The sequence below is a fragment of the Ctenopharyngodon idella genome, chromosome 12 (assembly GCF_019924925.1).
Source record: "Ctenopharyngodon idella isolate HZGC_01 chromosome 12, HZGC01, whole genome shotgun sequence".
NCBI lineage: Eukaryota > Metazoa > Chordata > Actinopteri > Cypriniformes > Xenocyprididae > Ctenopharyngodon > Ctenopharyngodon idella.
In genome coordinates this window covers 13,518,266-13,533,670 of record NC_067231.1, presented here as the reverse complement: position 1 = coordinate 13,533,670, position 15,405 = coordinate 13,518,266, and the positions used below count along the sequence as shown (strand labels likewise).

The following is a 15,405-nucleotide window of genomic DNA, read 5'->3' as shown; positions in this document are numbered from 1 at the left end:
GAAATTGGTTGGTCATGTGTTTTAATGCATTATACTTTCTAAACATGCTGTATTATGATGTATTATAACTGTGGTTACAATTATTTGTGAGACCATACAATACATTATAAGGTGCATTACAAGGTATAATTAATGCATTAAAAATGCTTTTATAATGCATTATATATATACAGGTTTTAAGTAATCTGTTACCGATAATGTTAGTTAATGCATGGTGTTCCCAACCACATTTTTGTCTCTCTTATTCGACACACCCATCTGAGGTCTTGCCTTTACTAATGAGCCGATGAGTTGAATCTGGTGTGTTTGATCAGGGAGACACCTAAAGGTATGTTTGCATGACAACGATGCACTAAAAATGGAAACGTTTTCCTTTGTGTTTTTAGTGTACAAACGACAACGTTGTTAAAGGATTAGTTCACTTTCAAATGAAAATTACCCCAAGCTTTACTCACCCTCAAGTCATTCTATATGTATATGACTTTCTTCTTTCTGATGAACAAAATCTGAGATATATTAAAAAATATCCTGATGCATCCGAGCTTTATAATGGCAGTGAGCGGAATCAACGAGTATGAGCTGAAGAAAGTGTCTCCATCCACATCCATCCATCATAAACATACTCCACACGGCTCGGGGGGGGTTAATAAAGGTCTTCTGAAGCGAAGCGATGTGTTTGTGTAAAAAAAAAAATCCATATTTAACAAGTTATGAAGTAAAATATCTAGCTTCCGCCAGCCCATCTTCCGTATTCAACTTACGAATAAAACAGAACTGGCGTCGCGTCAGTTAAGTTTTTTTTCCGTAAGTTGAATAGGGAAGGTGTAGGACGTAGCGTAAGCTTTTTGAACTGCGAGAGTTTTACACTTTCTTCGTAAGTTGAGTACAGAAGGCAATCTGGCAGAAGCTAGATATTTTACTTTATAACGTGTTAAGTATGGATTTTTTTACACAAATGCATCGCTTCACTTCAGAAGGCCTTTATTAACCCCCCGGAGCCGTGTGGAGTAGGCCTACACATTTATGATGGATGGATGTGGATGAAGACAATTTCTTTAGCTCATATTCGTTGTTCCCGTTCACTGCCATTATAAAGCTTGGAAGCGTCATGATATTTATTAATATAACTCCAATTGTGTTCATCAGAAAGAAGAAAGTCACATACACCTAAGATGGCTTGAGGGTGAGTAAACCTTGGGGTAATTTTCATTTGAAAGTGAACTAATCCTTTAAAACGATCCCCGTTCACATGGATCCACAAAAACGATTAAAAATGCTGTATTATGCATGCCAGGCCAGTAGTTGGTGATGTCACTTCGTAAAGAAACACTACGCGCCTATAGACTGAACATGCAATACACACGTGCATGACGTCACCGTTTTCACAAATTCACATTTTTGTAGTTTACACAAAGATGATAACCTTATCATTTTCAAAAACTTGCACTTTGAAACCTGTTTTCAAATGTTTGCATTTTCAGGACCCCAAAACACCACTGTTATGTAAATGAACAGCCAAAATGCATAAAAGGTTTTCCATTTTTTTGTTGAAAATGGTGTCGTGTGAAGGGCCCTTCAAATATGCAATGTTGGGAACCACTGCATTAACCAATGTTAACTAATAGGACCTATTGTAAAGTGTTACCAAAATATTTAAGAAACTCACCTCAAATTTGGAGATAAACTCAGCAAAGATGCCAAAGAAGGTTTCTGTGGTTGTGGCCTTACTGTCTTCTCCAAAGTAGGAGGCCACTTTATGAAACTCATCCATTGCTCTTTGCTGCAAGGAGTCTAGGGATTGCACAGCTGGATGACAGTTTTCCAGGAAGCTCTAATATCAGGGTCAAGGGTCAATACACTGCTTATAGATAGATATATTTTCACAGGATAACAGATTATTTGATGACTCAAACTGTAAAATGAACTACTTTAGTTTTTATTCAATTCTTGTCACCAGCACACTTATTCATAAAAAAGCTATTGATTGGTGGATACACTCATAACTGTTGCAAAGCGATCCTCTGTAGTAGCTGGGATTTTTACACAGGCGGTTCTTATGTCCTGGATGGTGGAGTGAAGGTCACTGAGGTCAGCAGTAACGGTCCTCTGATTTACTGCATTTTAGTAAACGTGTGAGAACATCAATAATTCATCAATACATTTGCAATAATTTGCACTATAGCAGATTATTTTTGCATTTCCATGTGATCCAACAGCAAAAGAAAAAATACACTACCATTAAAAATTTGGGGTCAGTAAGGTTTTCTGTTGTTGTTGTTGTTGTTGTGGAAAGAAATGAATACTTTTCTTTTGAACACTTTTTAACTTCATTGATTCCTGAAAGATGTACCATGGTTTCCACAAAAATATTAAGCAGCACAACTGTTTTCAACATAGCAACATAATGCATTTTGGGCATGTAGACAAGGTCAAGACAATCTGCTAAAGTTGAAATTGAGCATCATAATGGGGAAGAAAGGTAATTTAAATGACTACTTCCAGCAGGATAACGCACCATGTCACAAAGCTCAAATAATCCCAAACTGGTTTCTTGAACATGACAATGAGTTCACTATACTCAAATAGCCTTCACAGTCACCAGATCTCAATCCAAGAGAGCACTTTTGGGATGTGGTGGAACAGGAGATTCACATGGATGTCCAGCCGACAAATGAGTGATGCTGTCATATCAACGTGGATCAAAATGTCTGAGGAATGTTTCCAGCACCTTGTTGAATCTATGCCACAAACAATTATGGCAGTTCTCAAGGCAAAAGTGGTCCAACCTGGTACTTGCAAGGTGTACCTAATAAAGTGTCAGATGAGTGTATACCACAATATTACTGTTTTAATTGTACTGTTAAATGCAAAAAATGCAGCCTTGGTGAGCATAAAAGACTCTTTCAAAAATATTTAAAGGGGTCCTATTATGCTTTTTACATTTTCAACTTTCTTTAGTGTGTAATGTTGCTGTTTGTGCATGAAAAAGCACGAAGGCATGCCAAAGGGAGTTATTCTCTTTATCAGTAAGAATGTTTTCTGAACTCCCTGAAATGCCTACATTATAGTCTTGAGGTTTCTTCCGGGAAAATACAGTACACGTCACAATATTCCTCGTTTAATAAAGGAGCGAGGCCTGGTTGAGTTGCATTAGTAGTGTGCTGAAACTCGCGGTTATGCTAAGGGGCCTGACATTTCCCGAAACACACTTGAAGCAGTTGACCAATCACAACACACTGATCCAGTGAAACAATCAGAGCACATTGCACTTTTCGAAAGGAGGGGCTTCATAGAGACTGGAACTAAACAGAACATTACTGACAGACTGGGAAGAGAGGTGCTGTACCAACGTAAATATGAACATTCAAGCATAAAATCCTATTCTAGTAGACCCCAAAAACAAAGTCAAGACTTTGAAAAAGGGCATAATGGTTCCCATTAAAAATTTTTAACGACCCCAAACTTTTGAACAGCAGTGTATATACAAAAATCTAACAGACATTTGTTCAGACACCTTACCTTTGGCAGCTAGTGGCACTGTTATGAGGTCCCTGGCGAAGCCGAGGAGTTCTGGGAAGTGTTGGCATAGTGATTTGGCAAGAATATGGAGGAAGGTTGACTTTCCATCAACTGTTTTAGTTGTGTTTAGCTGTGGGGTATTTTAATTCATAATTAGAAGAAATGAAAAAAATATATAAACAATGTTTAATAAAAATGTTTTGTCTGTAATTATTGCAAACGTACCTCAGTAAGAAAATTAATTTTGAATCCCATTGTTTTATTCGTCTTGGGCTGACCATTATTGAGATAATTTCCCATTGCTAAAACAAACTAAAAACAATACATATTGTGAGAATATTTTTTATAATTAAGACAGCAAATGTTTAAAAATGAATGGCTCAGAAACACCAACTCCTTTGCAGAAGATCCATAATTTATAAAACACTTATAATTCATTATTAGTTGTATATATCTGCTGAATTAAGTGTTTTACCTCCAAGATCTTGGCCAACCTCTTGCTGTTTTTGAGCTCTAATGAGGCTTTGTATATGCATTCATATGCGGCTCTCATTTCTTCTGTCTTCTCTTGCACAGTGGTCTTAAAAAGAAGACTCCTCAGTCTGGTTTTATACTCAGGAACTAGTAGCATCTGTAGAATAAGCCCACAAGAATCAATTATTATTTACATTTATTACAGAACTCAGGTAAAACAGCCTTGAACTACAGTAAAACAGCACCTGTAGGACGAACTGGTCAGGCTCACTGAGCTTGGCAGGGTCCTGATCGTAATGCTGAAACTGTTTGACCTCCTCGTCGTCGGGAGCGTAAAGCAGCAGTTGTTTAATATGTGCGGGCTCCAGACGGTCAGTGCTCAAGGTCATGAGGATGTCCCGCAGTTCCTTCGGGGACAGCTTCAGATGCGCTATGAGAATAGCTGAACAGGGCAGCCAAATTTAATAAGACATGGATTCTCTACCTTCTCAATGGGAAATTCTCACACAGTTGCTACAGCAGCAAATACCTACAGCACCTCTTTAACCTACTCCTACACATCTGCGTCACACCAGACAACAAACCTGACTCAACCCAGAGCTCAATCTAGATGATTGCACTCCAACACAACCCAACTTATACTCACAAGCGTTGTAGGCCTTTTTATGGGAGAGAATCTCAACCACGTCTTTCTTTTTAAAGTTCTCGGGCAGGAAAGTGGGCTCTGGAAGAGAGACTGACACATTTAATAATAATGTAAGGATGAGCTCTCTTTGCACCAGTAGTGGAGTTAATATATGGAAGGTTATTTGACTGAAAAGAGGCAATGAGATGCCAATAACTGGATGGGAATGATGGGATCTGAGACAGATATAGCTCTCCATGAGAGATGAGCTGAAAAGTACAAAAATATACAATGTAATTGAGTTCATTTTTAGCAGCAAAATGGCAAACTACAAAAAGGATGCCGCATGTGGATGAAGACAGCAATATACAGATGATGAGGTGAGATGTTTTATATTAATTCTTTATAAAAGTCTTTGCCCCCCGCTGAATTCCTCTGATTTTGTGCACATTTTTACACATTTTGCACATTTTATTATTAACGATATGGTTAAAACGGTGAAGTTTTTCCTTAGAGTGTTCAGCGTACAGACGACACCATTGTCAAAACGATCCCCATTCATACAAATCCGTGAAAATGGCTAAAAACGCTGTATTCTGCTGGCAGGCCATTAGATGGCGATGAAACACTATAGACTGAACATGTAATGCGCATGTGCATGATGTCATCGTTTTCACAGATTCACGTTTTCAAAATTTTGCGTTTTCAGGCCACCAAAACACCGTTGTCGTGTAAATGAACGGCCAAAAAGCATAAAAAGTTTTCTGTTATTAGTTGAAAACGGTGTCGTGTAAACGGCCCCTAAAAATTAGGTTCTTTTGAACTTTCTAATCATCAAAGAATCCAAAATGTATCACTGTTTCCACAAAAATATTAACTTCTCAACATTGATAATAATAAGAAATGTTTTTTGAACACCAAATCAGCATATTAGAAAGATTGTGATTCACAGGAATAAATTACATTTTAAAATATATTACAATTTTAATTTTAATTGAGCATAAAAGACTACTTTTGTAATAAACTGTATTATTAAAATAAATTATATAATAATTTAAATCCATTAATAAATATAATTACATGAAATAATGATATATTCTTAAATTATGAAAATATTTTTAAATTTAAATACATGAAATATTGTGGGGGGTTTTTTGTTCATGAAGGACGCTTTTAAACATTCAAAGATTCTGGTTGATGATCTGACGACATTCAGTGTAAAAACACAGAAAAGCAGTCACGGGCAAATACTTTTTCACAGCACTGCATGACAGGGGATGATGATATGTACATGCAATATCACATTTAGATATAATAAAATAGAAAACTTACTGGAATTCCTTTGTGTGCCGAAGTAGAGATCCAGATCCAGGTACTTGACCATGTCACTGAGTTTATGATAGTCAGGATCATCTCCAAGCTAACAAACAGACATCTCCACTCAGTAATGGATCATCACATGACCTGTACTTGCACTTAAACATTCAATTCTGATGTGCACTGTGGTTGTTATGCATCGCTAACCAACCTGTCCCCAGATAGTTCCTTCAGAGTTCTCCACCTGCTCCCAGCGCAGTCTTTTCACGCTCATGTGGTTGTTGTCGGAGGCTTTCGGACTGGATTTGGGCAAAGGTGGTGGATCACAAGGTGGGGGTAGCGGAGGTGGCGGTGGCGGGGGTACCTTGCTTGAGAGCGTGCCTTCAAAGCTTTGCTGGGAAGATTGGGAATGGAGGCTCTTTTGCTTGGTCAGGCTAGGGGAGGTTCTGGGAGCAGAGGTCTGCTGACTCTGGTAGATGGACTGGGTTGGATGTCGTAGGTGAGTGTGCTGTCTGGTTGCATGTGGGGGTTGAGGGGAGGTGTGCGGGGATGATTGTAGGATGGGATGAGCCTTTGGTTGGTGCAGCTGGAGAACGGACTGAGTGCTGGGTTGGGGAGAGGAGCGTCGGGGATGAGTGCGCTGAGCCCTGAGCTCTTCACTGGTGGGCAGCACCTTGTGTAACGAGGGGCGGCTGGTGAGGAAGGGGCGAGGTGGCGGTGGGGGCGGGACTATGATGGGGTGGTGCTGGAAGGCCAGGGGAGGTTGGGGCAAGTGCTCTGGGGTGAGGGGAAGGGGCGAGGGCGGGTCGGTGAACTGGAGGGGTGGTGGTGGGGGCGGAGGACTCTGAGGGGGAGGGGGAATGTGGTCAGAGCCTGAGGAGTAGGTGACTGAGGTGGAGTCATCGCTGCTGCTGTGATCTTCACTGCTGGCACTGCTTAACTCATGAGGCAGCATGTTCACTTCCTGTTCATCCTGGAAACTCATCTGCCAGTGTCACAAAGACAATTAGGGCTTAAAAAACAACATGGTGCATAAATATGTAGATAGACAGAAAATAAAAAAATAAAATAACTAAAAATAAAATAAGAAATGCTACCCTACATTAGACAAAAGATTTTAATAAAATAAAATAATAAATAATTGTTTGTGAATATTTTATTATTATATTTTTGTGACACTTGGCTGGTAAACAGTAAACTCTTCCTGTGTCTAACACGAACCTCCTCATAGTCATTCTCTCCTCCCTTAAAGTCATCCACGATATTGACCCGGTGGCCCAACTGCTCGCTTAGAGCATCCAGGAACTTGTCCGTGTCTCGACTGCGAGGTGGGCGTGAGAAGGTAAAGAGCTTCCTACGCTGGGGCAGAGGGCTGGGTTCATCAGAAGGCAGGGGGGAGGCAGGGGGGCTGTCTAAACTAACATAGGGATTAGACTCCACACTGTCTGGAGAAGGAACAGTCTGCTGGTAAGGCTCATACTGAGGGCCAGGAAAGGATTCAGTCCATGAAAGAGAGAGGCCTGACTTACGGTTCCCTGCAAAATGAACAAAATCATGAGGAACATTTATAGTACTCAGGAATACTATGAGAGATACTACTAAATGTTCTAAAAACTTTTCAATTGATAAAAAACAAAGAACTAAACATGCTAATACGTTAAATTAGGGATTTTCAAACTAGTTGATGCCATGACCCTATACTTGTAATCAGCATTTATATTATCATTATTTGTAAGCAAAACAACTATTACAATATTACCTGGAAAATATTGTACTTTATTTACTTTTTTTATTTTTTTTTACATTTTTAAACCCACTTTTATTGTTAGAATTATATTCAATTTAATTTAATTAATTATTTAAAATTAAATAAATTTTTTTTTGTATAATAATTTTAACAATAAATATTTATCCTAATCTATTTTTTTTCTGCCAACTTATCCAAATTATTTGTTTTTTAGTTTCTCGCTGTTAAAATATATTCTTGTCAATAAAATAATATAATTACAGTTAAGGCCACGTTCACACTGTCAGTTTTTGGGATTGACAACCACATTTACATAGAGGTGTGAGTCTCGAAATGTCCCGTTCACACAGCAACTTACAGTAGCGTCTGGAACACTGTCTGTATGAACGTGCAACGAGAGTCAAGCCTGTATTCTCTTACTAGTAACCATGACGAAAGTGACCAATGTTATATTAAAGATGGCGAGGTCCATAAAACTGAAAAGTCTCATCACATTTGACATGACAAGAGACTAACTGAACCGTGAGTTTATCCATTGAAACTTCATTAACCAACAGCAACATCAATGTAAACAACATCAATGTAAACACGTGCTAGCCGGAGTCTTTAACCGTTGCACTCACGTGTCACGTCCTTTGAGGCATGTCGGGCATTACACGGCATTTGAATTTCGAAAAGAAACATAAAACTGATGGGAGCCACTCCGGTGGAGAACAGTGACTGGATCTAACACCTTAAGGCCACGTTCACACAGCAGCAGAATATGGTTGTCAGTCCTGTATTTGAGTCCTTAATACGTTTACGTTCACACACAGTACGGTTATTTACAGGAGTGACAACCGCATTCTATAACCAAACTCACACCCGTAAATTTTCAGGACTCACAACCACATTCTCGGAATATTCGCGCTGTGTGAACGGAACAGGACTGGAACTAGTTGTCTGTCACGTCATACAGTGCGAGAGAGCCGGTGTTTTGTGTGCGGTTTCGCTTTCAGTAACTTACTGCGACAGATATATGAGCTGTCATCTTAAGGTGTTAGATCAGTCACTGTTCTCCACCGGAGCGGCTCCCGTCAGTTTTGTGTTTCTTTTCCAAATTCACACATGTGCACCAGTTAAAGACTCCGGCTAGTGTGTGTTAACATGCTGCTGTTGGTTCAGAAAGTTCTGATGGATGAACTCACGGTTCAATTAGTCTCTTGTCATGTCAAAAGTGATAATACTTTTCATTTTTATGGACGTTGCATTCTTTAATATTACGTTGGTCACTGTCGTTATGGTTACTAGTAAGAGAATACAGGCTTGACTCTCGTTGCACGTTCATACAGGCAGTGTTCCAGACGCTACTGTAAGTTGCTGTGTGAACGAGACATTTCAAGACTCACACCTGTAAGTAAATGCGGTTGTCAGTCCCAAAAACTGACAGTGTGAACATGGCCTAAGATGACGCACAGCTCATATCTCCCTCTCTGTAAGTACTGAAAGCGAAACCACACACAAAACACCTTAGTAGAGCGGCTCTCTTGCACTGTATGACGTGACAGACAACTAGTTGTCCAGTGAGGCTCCGTTCACGCAGCGCAAATATTCAGAGAATGCAGTTGTGAGTCCTTAAAATTTACAGGTGTGAGTTCAGTTAGAATGCAGTTGTCACTCCCGTAAATAACCGTACTGTGTGTATGAACGTAACCGTATAAGGACTCAAATACAGGACTGACAACCATATTCTGCTGCTGTGTGAACGTGGCCTTAATGACAACCAACTAGTCTTTAGAAAGCAGAGAAAAGCAGTAATAATGCTAAAGAAATTATGCATAAAAGATATTTAATTAAAAAGGGAAAAAAAAATCCTAATGGTCACTTATGGCTTCCTGGACCCCAGTTTGAAAACCCCCATGTTAAATCTTAAATTATCTACATAAGCAAGCACATTTAGTGTCAAATGGTCACACAGGTCCTACACAGCCAATCTCGTGATATCTCTCATCATAATCATGGCTGCATGTCCGTCTCTTTTTCGGAGGCACCATGTGACAATTGTGGATGTCAGAGTAAGCTCAGAATACCTGTGTTACAATGCGTGAAAGACTGAGTGTATGTATTGTTCTCAGCGTGGCCCATGCCGACAGCCCTGGGTGAGGAGTGACTCTGGAGAGACTGGTTGCTCTTCCCGGGATACACGTTCCCAAGCTCCGTGTACACTCCTGACATCTACGGGTTGGGGCGTGGTTAGATGAGAGGCATGGTTTCATAATAGCAATGATGACAGTGCAATGAATTGTGGATGAGCAGTAAATGGTACCCACGTGGTTGAGATCTGGGGACTCTGGGAAGGAAGTCCCATCACCACACTGTCTTTCCTCTGGAGTCACAGGGTCAGTGAATGTTCCTGAGACACAGAGAGAGCCAGTCCAGAAACAGAGCACGTGCACAGAAAGCTGCCTGCCCTTTAGGAGCTAAAAAGAGACTGAGGGCAGTGAGCTTTAGCTGCGGCTCTGGATGGGAGGTGGCTTGAAAGCAGTTTATAGCTATTTTCTAAAAGATGCTGGTGAATCATAAACATGACTGACTGAGAAGAGTTCTGACTGCTTGTTTACCCCACAAGAGTGAGAGAATGGCATGGCCATAGCTGAAGAAATGTTACAATGAAGCAATGCGTGGCAGATACAGTATTCTATATAAACTATATTAGTTCTATATCATATTATCAGCAGGGTCCAAAATTAACAATCATCAAATGAGACTAAAAATGACTTTTATGACATATGTAGTTTCATAGAGGGATTGAGACTAGCTTATCTCATGTATGCAAGGGAAAAATAAAAATAATTAAAGTAAATAAATAAATTACACTACCATTCAAAAGGTAGGGGTAAGAATTTTTTGAGAAAAATTAACACTTTTATTCAAACAAAGATGCATAAAATTGACCAAAAGTGAAAGTAAAGACATTTATAATGTTACAAAAGATTTTTCAAATAAATTTATTTATAAATGTAGATAATAATATTTCAAATAAATGCTGTTCTTTAGAACTTTCTATTTATCAAAGAATCCTTAAAAAATGTATCATAGATTTCACAAAAATATTAAGCAGCACAACTGTTTTCAGCATTGATAATAATAATAATAATACAACCCGAATTCTGGAAAAGTTGGGACGTTTTTTTAAATTTGAATAAAATGAAAACTTAAATGACTTTCAAATCACATGAGCCAATCTTTTATTCACAATAGAACATAGATAACATAACAAATGTTTAAACAGAAAAATTTTACAATTCCATGCACAAAATAAGCTCATTTCAAATTTGATGCCTGCTACAGGTCTCAAAATAGTTGGGATGGAGGCATGTTTACCATAGTGTGGCATCTCCTCTTCTTTTCAAAACAGTTTGAAGACGTCTGGGCATTGAGGTTATGGGTTTCTGGAGTTTTGGTGTTGGAATTTGGTCCCATTCTTGCCTGATATAGGTTTCCAGCTGCTGAAGAGTTCATGGTTGTCTCTGATGTATTTTTCATTTAATGTTGCTCTAAAACCTTTATATACCTTTCAGCATTCATAGTGCCTTCCAAAACATGCAAACTGCCCATACTGTATGCACTTATGCACCCCCATACCATCAGAGATGCTGGCTTTTCAACTGAACGCTGATAACACGCTGGAAGGTCTCCCTCCTCTTTAGCCCGGAGGACACGGCATCCATGATTTCCAACAAGAATGTCAAATTTTGACTCGTCTGACCATAGAACACTTTTCCACTTTGAAACAGTCCATTTTAAATGAGCCTTGGCCCACAGGACATGACGGCGCTTCTGGACCATGTTCACATATGGCTTCCTTTTTGCATGATAGAGCTTTAGTTGGCATCTGCAGATGGCACGGCGGATTGTGTTTACCGACAGTGGTTTCTGGAAGTATTCCTGTGCCCATTTAGTAATGTCATTGACACAATCATGCAAATAAGTGATGCAGTGTTGTCTGAGGGTGTACTCACACTAGGCACGGTTGCCTTGAACCGAGCCTGAGCGCGATTGTCCCCCCTCCCCACTCCCCCGCTGGCCCGCACTCACACTGCACTTAACATTCCAGGCCAGAGCACGCTTACGTCATATACGATGCAACTTTTTGATTGGAAGAAAACAGGAAGAAATGCACTTTTGCTAAGATACTGCCTAATATAGGCTATTTATAATTTATGCCGTGCAGCGATTTTCAATAGAACGTATCAGAGGATTATTACGAAGGCAGCTGACGTTAATGGAGGAATTTGCAGCTTTACTCGCAAACTACAATTCTTGTTCATCAATAAGGTGAGAATCAGACCCGCTATAAACCCAAATACACTCGAATTAATTACATGAAGTGATAAGTGTACTAAGTAGTAATAAAGATATTTGCCGTTATAATGATGACAGTAGCGCACACAAAAGTAGTAACTGTTCCGTGCTCTGGCACGGTTCGCGCTCACACTGCATGCGAACCGCACTCGAGCCCAACCGAACCGTGCTCTGGCCCACCTCTTCCAAGCGGGCCAGGGCCGGCTAAACGAACTGCGCCAAATTTGAAATGAGCTAATTTTGTGCATAAAATTGTAAAATTCCTGTTTAAACATTTGTTATGTTATTTATGTTCTATTGTGAAATATTGGCTCATGTGATTTGAAAGTCTTTTAGTTTTGATTTTATTCAAATTTAAAAAAAAATGTCCCAACTTTTCTGGAATTCGGGTTGTAAGAAATGTTTCTTGAGCACCAAATCAGCATATTAGAATATTTCTGAAGGATCATGTGACACTGAAGACTGGAGTAATGATGCTGAAAGCTTTGCCATCACAGGAATAAAATACATTTTAAAGTATATTAAGGTATTTTTATATATATTTGTGTATTAAGGTAAGTTATTTTAACTTTTTGAATAATAATTCACAATATTATGATTTTTACTGTATTTTTGATCAAATAAATGCAGTTAGCATAAGAGACTTCTTTAAAAAAAAAAAAAATCTTACAAACCCCAAACTTTTGAACAGCAGTGTATATATTATATTATATTATATTATATTATATTATATTATATTATATTATATTATATATTTTCTATGTTTGTATATGTTTAGTGTGGAAAAAGTTAATTTTGCACCCTGCTTATCAATCAAAAACCAGCACACTGACGAGTGGAAAATGACATACCCATTCCAAGATGAGTGCCGATAATGCAGTCATCTGAGCTTCTCTCTCTCACAGTGTTTTTGTGAGAGGTACCTGACACTCGCATGGAGCTGCTTCGTCTGTGGGTTTCTTGACCTATCTCTGGTTCTGCAGTAATACACATGAACAGTTACAATGCATTCAGGACAGAAAGCCAACAGACGGCTGACAATAACACAGTGAAGACAAAGCTAACCTGCACTTTTGAAGCCCAAGAAGCGGGCGATCTTGCTCTTGCAGTGTTCTTGTTCCTCGTAGGTCAGCAACTGGTAAATAAACTGCCAAATCAGCTGCTTGGCTGGAGTGTCCAGCACAGGAAAAACATCTACAATGAGCGTGTCCACATTCCTGTTTACATGCAACAGAGAGAGCCATTTTAGAAATAATTGGGCTGCTCTCAGCAAGCCGTCGCACAAGCAAGCGTTATTTATTAAATTTAGAAGAACCCACAGATTGTTTCTGATTATGAGTATCTATTTGTGCTTGAGGCTAAAGCTATTTTTGAATGCTTCTCACATTTGCCTTGCTGCTGCCAAGCTACAGAAAATCCCTCGCTTTGGGAAAAGCGTGCTATGACATTTGTAATAATATGGAAAGATGGTTACAGTCTATGAGTGTTAATTAGCTCGGTTGCCTATAATTGGCACATTTCTCATTTGTATATTTTTGGACAAACAATTGCATTGGTCATTAAAGTCATAGCTACAGTATAAAATACAATTATATCTATAATTAAAAGAAAATATTTACCAGAAAGTAACATTTTTTCAGCATTGATAATAATAATAAATGTTTCTTGAGCAGCAAATCAGTATATTATAATGATTTCTGAAGGATCATGTGACACTGAAGACTGGAGTAATGATGCTGAAAATTCAGCTTTGCCTTCACAGGAATAAATTACATTTTAAAATACAAATTATAATAGAAAACAGTTCTTTTAAAGTGTAAAAATATTTCACAATATTACTGTTTTTGTTGTATTTTTGATCAAATAAATGCAGCCTTTGTGAGTATAAGAAACATCTATCAATAACATTGAAAAATTTTAATTATTCCAAGCTTTTGACCTATATACTGTTGTTATGGTCGGTAGTTGATACTTAGACAACTCAGACCACCAAACTGATCACTAACCACTTCATTTTTGGTTAGACAAGACGTACTCCATACAGCTCCGGGGAGTAAATAAAGGCCTTCTGAAGTGAAGCGATGCATTTGTGTAAGAAAAATATCCATATTGAACAGGTTATAAAGTAAAATATCTAGCTTCCGCCAGACCGCCTTCCATATTCAACTTACGAAAAAAGCGTAACTGACGATTCACTTCAGAAGGCCTTTATTAACCACCTGGAGCCATGTTGAGTATGTTTATGATGGATAGATGCACTTTCTTGAGCTTCATACTCATTGGCCCCGTTCACTGCCATTATATTGTCAGGATGTTTATTAATATAACTCTGATTGTGTTCATCAGAAAGAAGAAAGTCAAATACACCTAGGATGGCTTGAGGGTGAGTAAATCTTGGGGTAATTTTCATTTTAAAGTGAACTAGTCCTTTAAGTCCTTTTGGTCGATCAGATCACAAGTGGACAATGCTAAATACAGGTGTAAACAGGGCCTAAAACGTTTTGAGTTTGTCACTTTCAACCACTTCCAGAGGTAGTCGAAAACACGTTCAAACCAGATTGCTTTCTTAGTGTAGATGCTAATGTGGTCAAATGACATGTGTCTTCTCCCACTTAGTCATTATGAATTTTGACCTGACCTGTGCTGGAAGAACGTCTCCAGAGCTTTGCAAATGGTGTATCTTTCTTGTAGGGTGAGGAGGTGTTCAAGTTGCTGGCTGAAAGTACGGCCGTGCACGCGGATGCTGGGAGGCAGGATCTCGGCCACCCACTGCAGGGAGCTGAGGGCCGGGGAACGTGAGCGCGGGATGGTGGGGGTCTCTTCTGGCTCCGAATCTGAGAGCGGATAGTCTACAGGGCCCTCTTCCACCACTAGAGTGGGCATGGCACCACTGCCCTGCAGCATGGACACCACCTTCTCATGGGAGCAGTTCCTACATGTGCATTGATTAGAATTAGTGTAATTTGATTAAATAATGACTTAACTATTAGCATGATGCAGCTATTTGTTCCTCAATAGTCTAGTGGACAATAGTCTAGTGGAAGGTAGCCAAGTTTTCTTTAATCAAATTTAAATTATATATTTAATTATTTAATTATTTAATAATATAATATAATACAATATACTATTAGGTAACACTTAATAATATTTTATGTATACTAGGGGTTGCACAGACTAGTCGACTAGTCAACTTTAATGCTTTGCCATGACGTTTTAAGCTTGACGTTGACTAGTCGCTGATCATGTGACACCAACAACACGGCCTTGCAGAAGACCTTCATACTGTTCTGACTTAATATACTATAGCTTTTTTTAACTGATTGGACTTATCGGTTTTCATATAAATTACGATCAAAAAAAAAAAATCCCATTGATTTAC

The 15,405-nt window shown here is 38.9% G+C and overlaps 1 protein-coding gene across 6 annotated transcripts in view; it reads right to left on the bottom strand.

Annotated features, from left to right (window-relative positions):
* grid2ipb (glutamate receptor, ionotropic, delta 2 (Grid2) interacting protein, b) overlaps nucleotides 1-15,405 on the bottom strand; it is a 38,229-nt gene that overhangs the window by 2,460 nt on the left and 20,364 nt on the right. For 3 of the 6 annotated variants that reach the window (XM_051915246.1, XM_051915244.1, XM_051915250.1), the window contains 15 exons: nucleotides 14,665-14,958; nucleotides 13,092-13,243; nucleotides 12,878-13,003; nucleotides 9,992-10,074; nucleotides 9,752-9,896; nucleotides 7,157-7,470; nucleotides 6,147-6,920; nucleotides 5,951-6,038; nucleotides 4,640-4,729; nucleotides 4,239-4,435; nucleotides 3,995-4,150; nucleotides 3,745-3,831; nucleotides 3,520-3,649; nucleotides 1,996-2,114; nucleotides 1,667-1,831 (listed from right to left, as the gene is read on the bottom strand). In XM_051915246.1, coding sequence (XP_051771206.1) covers nucleotides 1,667-1,831; nucleotides 1,996-2,114; nucleotides 3,520-3,649; nucleotides 3,745-3,831; nucleotides 3,995-4,150; nucleotides 4,239-4,435; nucleotides 4,640-4,729; nucleotides 5,951-6,038; nucleotides 6,147-6,920; nucleotides 7,157-7,470; nucleotides 9,752-9,896; nucleotides 9,992-10,074; nucleotides 12,878-13,003; nucleotides 13,092-13,243; nucleotides 14,665-14,958 — 2,920 coding nt within the window. The remainder of the gene's footprint in view (nucleotides 1-1,666; nucleotides 1,832-1,995; nucleotides 2,115-3,519; nucleotides 3,650-3,744; nucleotides 3,832-3,994; nucleotides 4,151-4,238; nucleotides 4,436-4,639; nucleotides 4,730-5,950; nucleotides 6,039-6,146; nucleotides 6,921-7,156; nucleotides 7,471-9,751; nucleotides 9,897-9,991; nucleotides 10,075-12,877; nucleotides 13,004-13,091; nucleotides 13,244-14,664; nucleotides 14,959-15,405) is intronic. The other 3 variants (XM_051915245.1, XM_051915249.1, XM_051915247.1) reach the window with 3 other exon arrangements.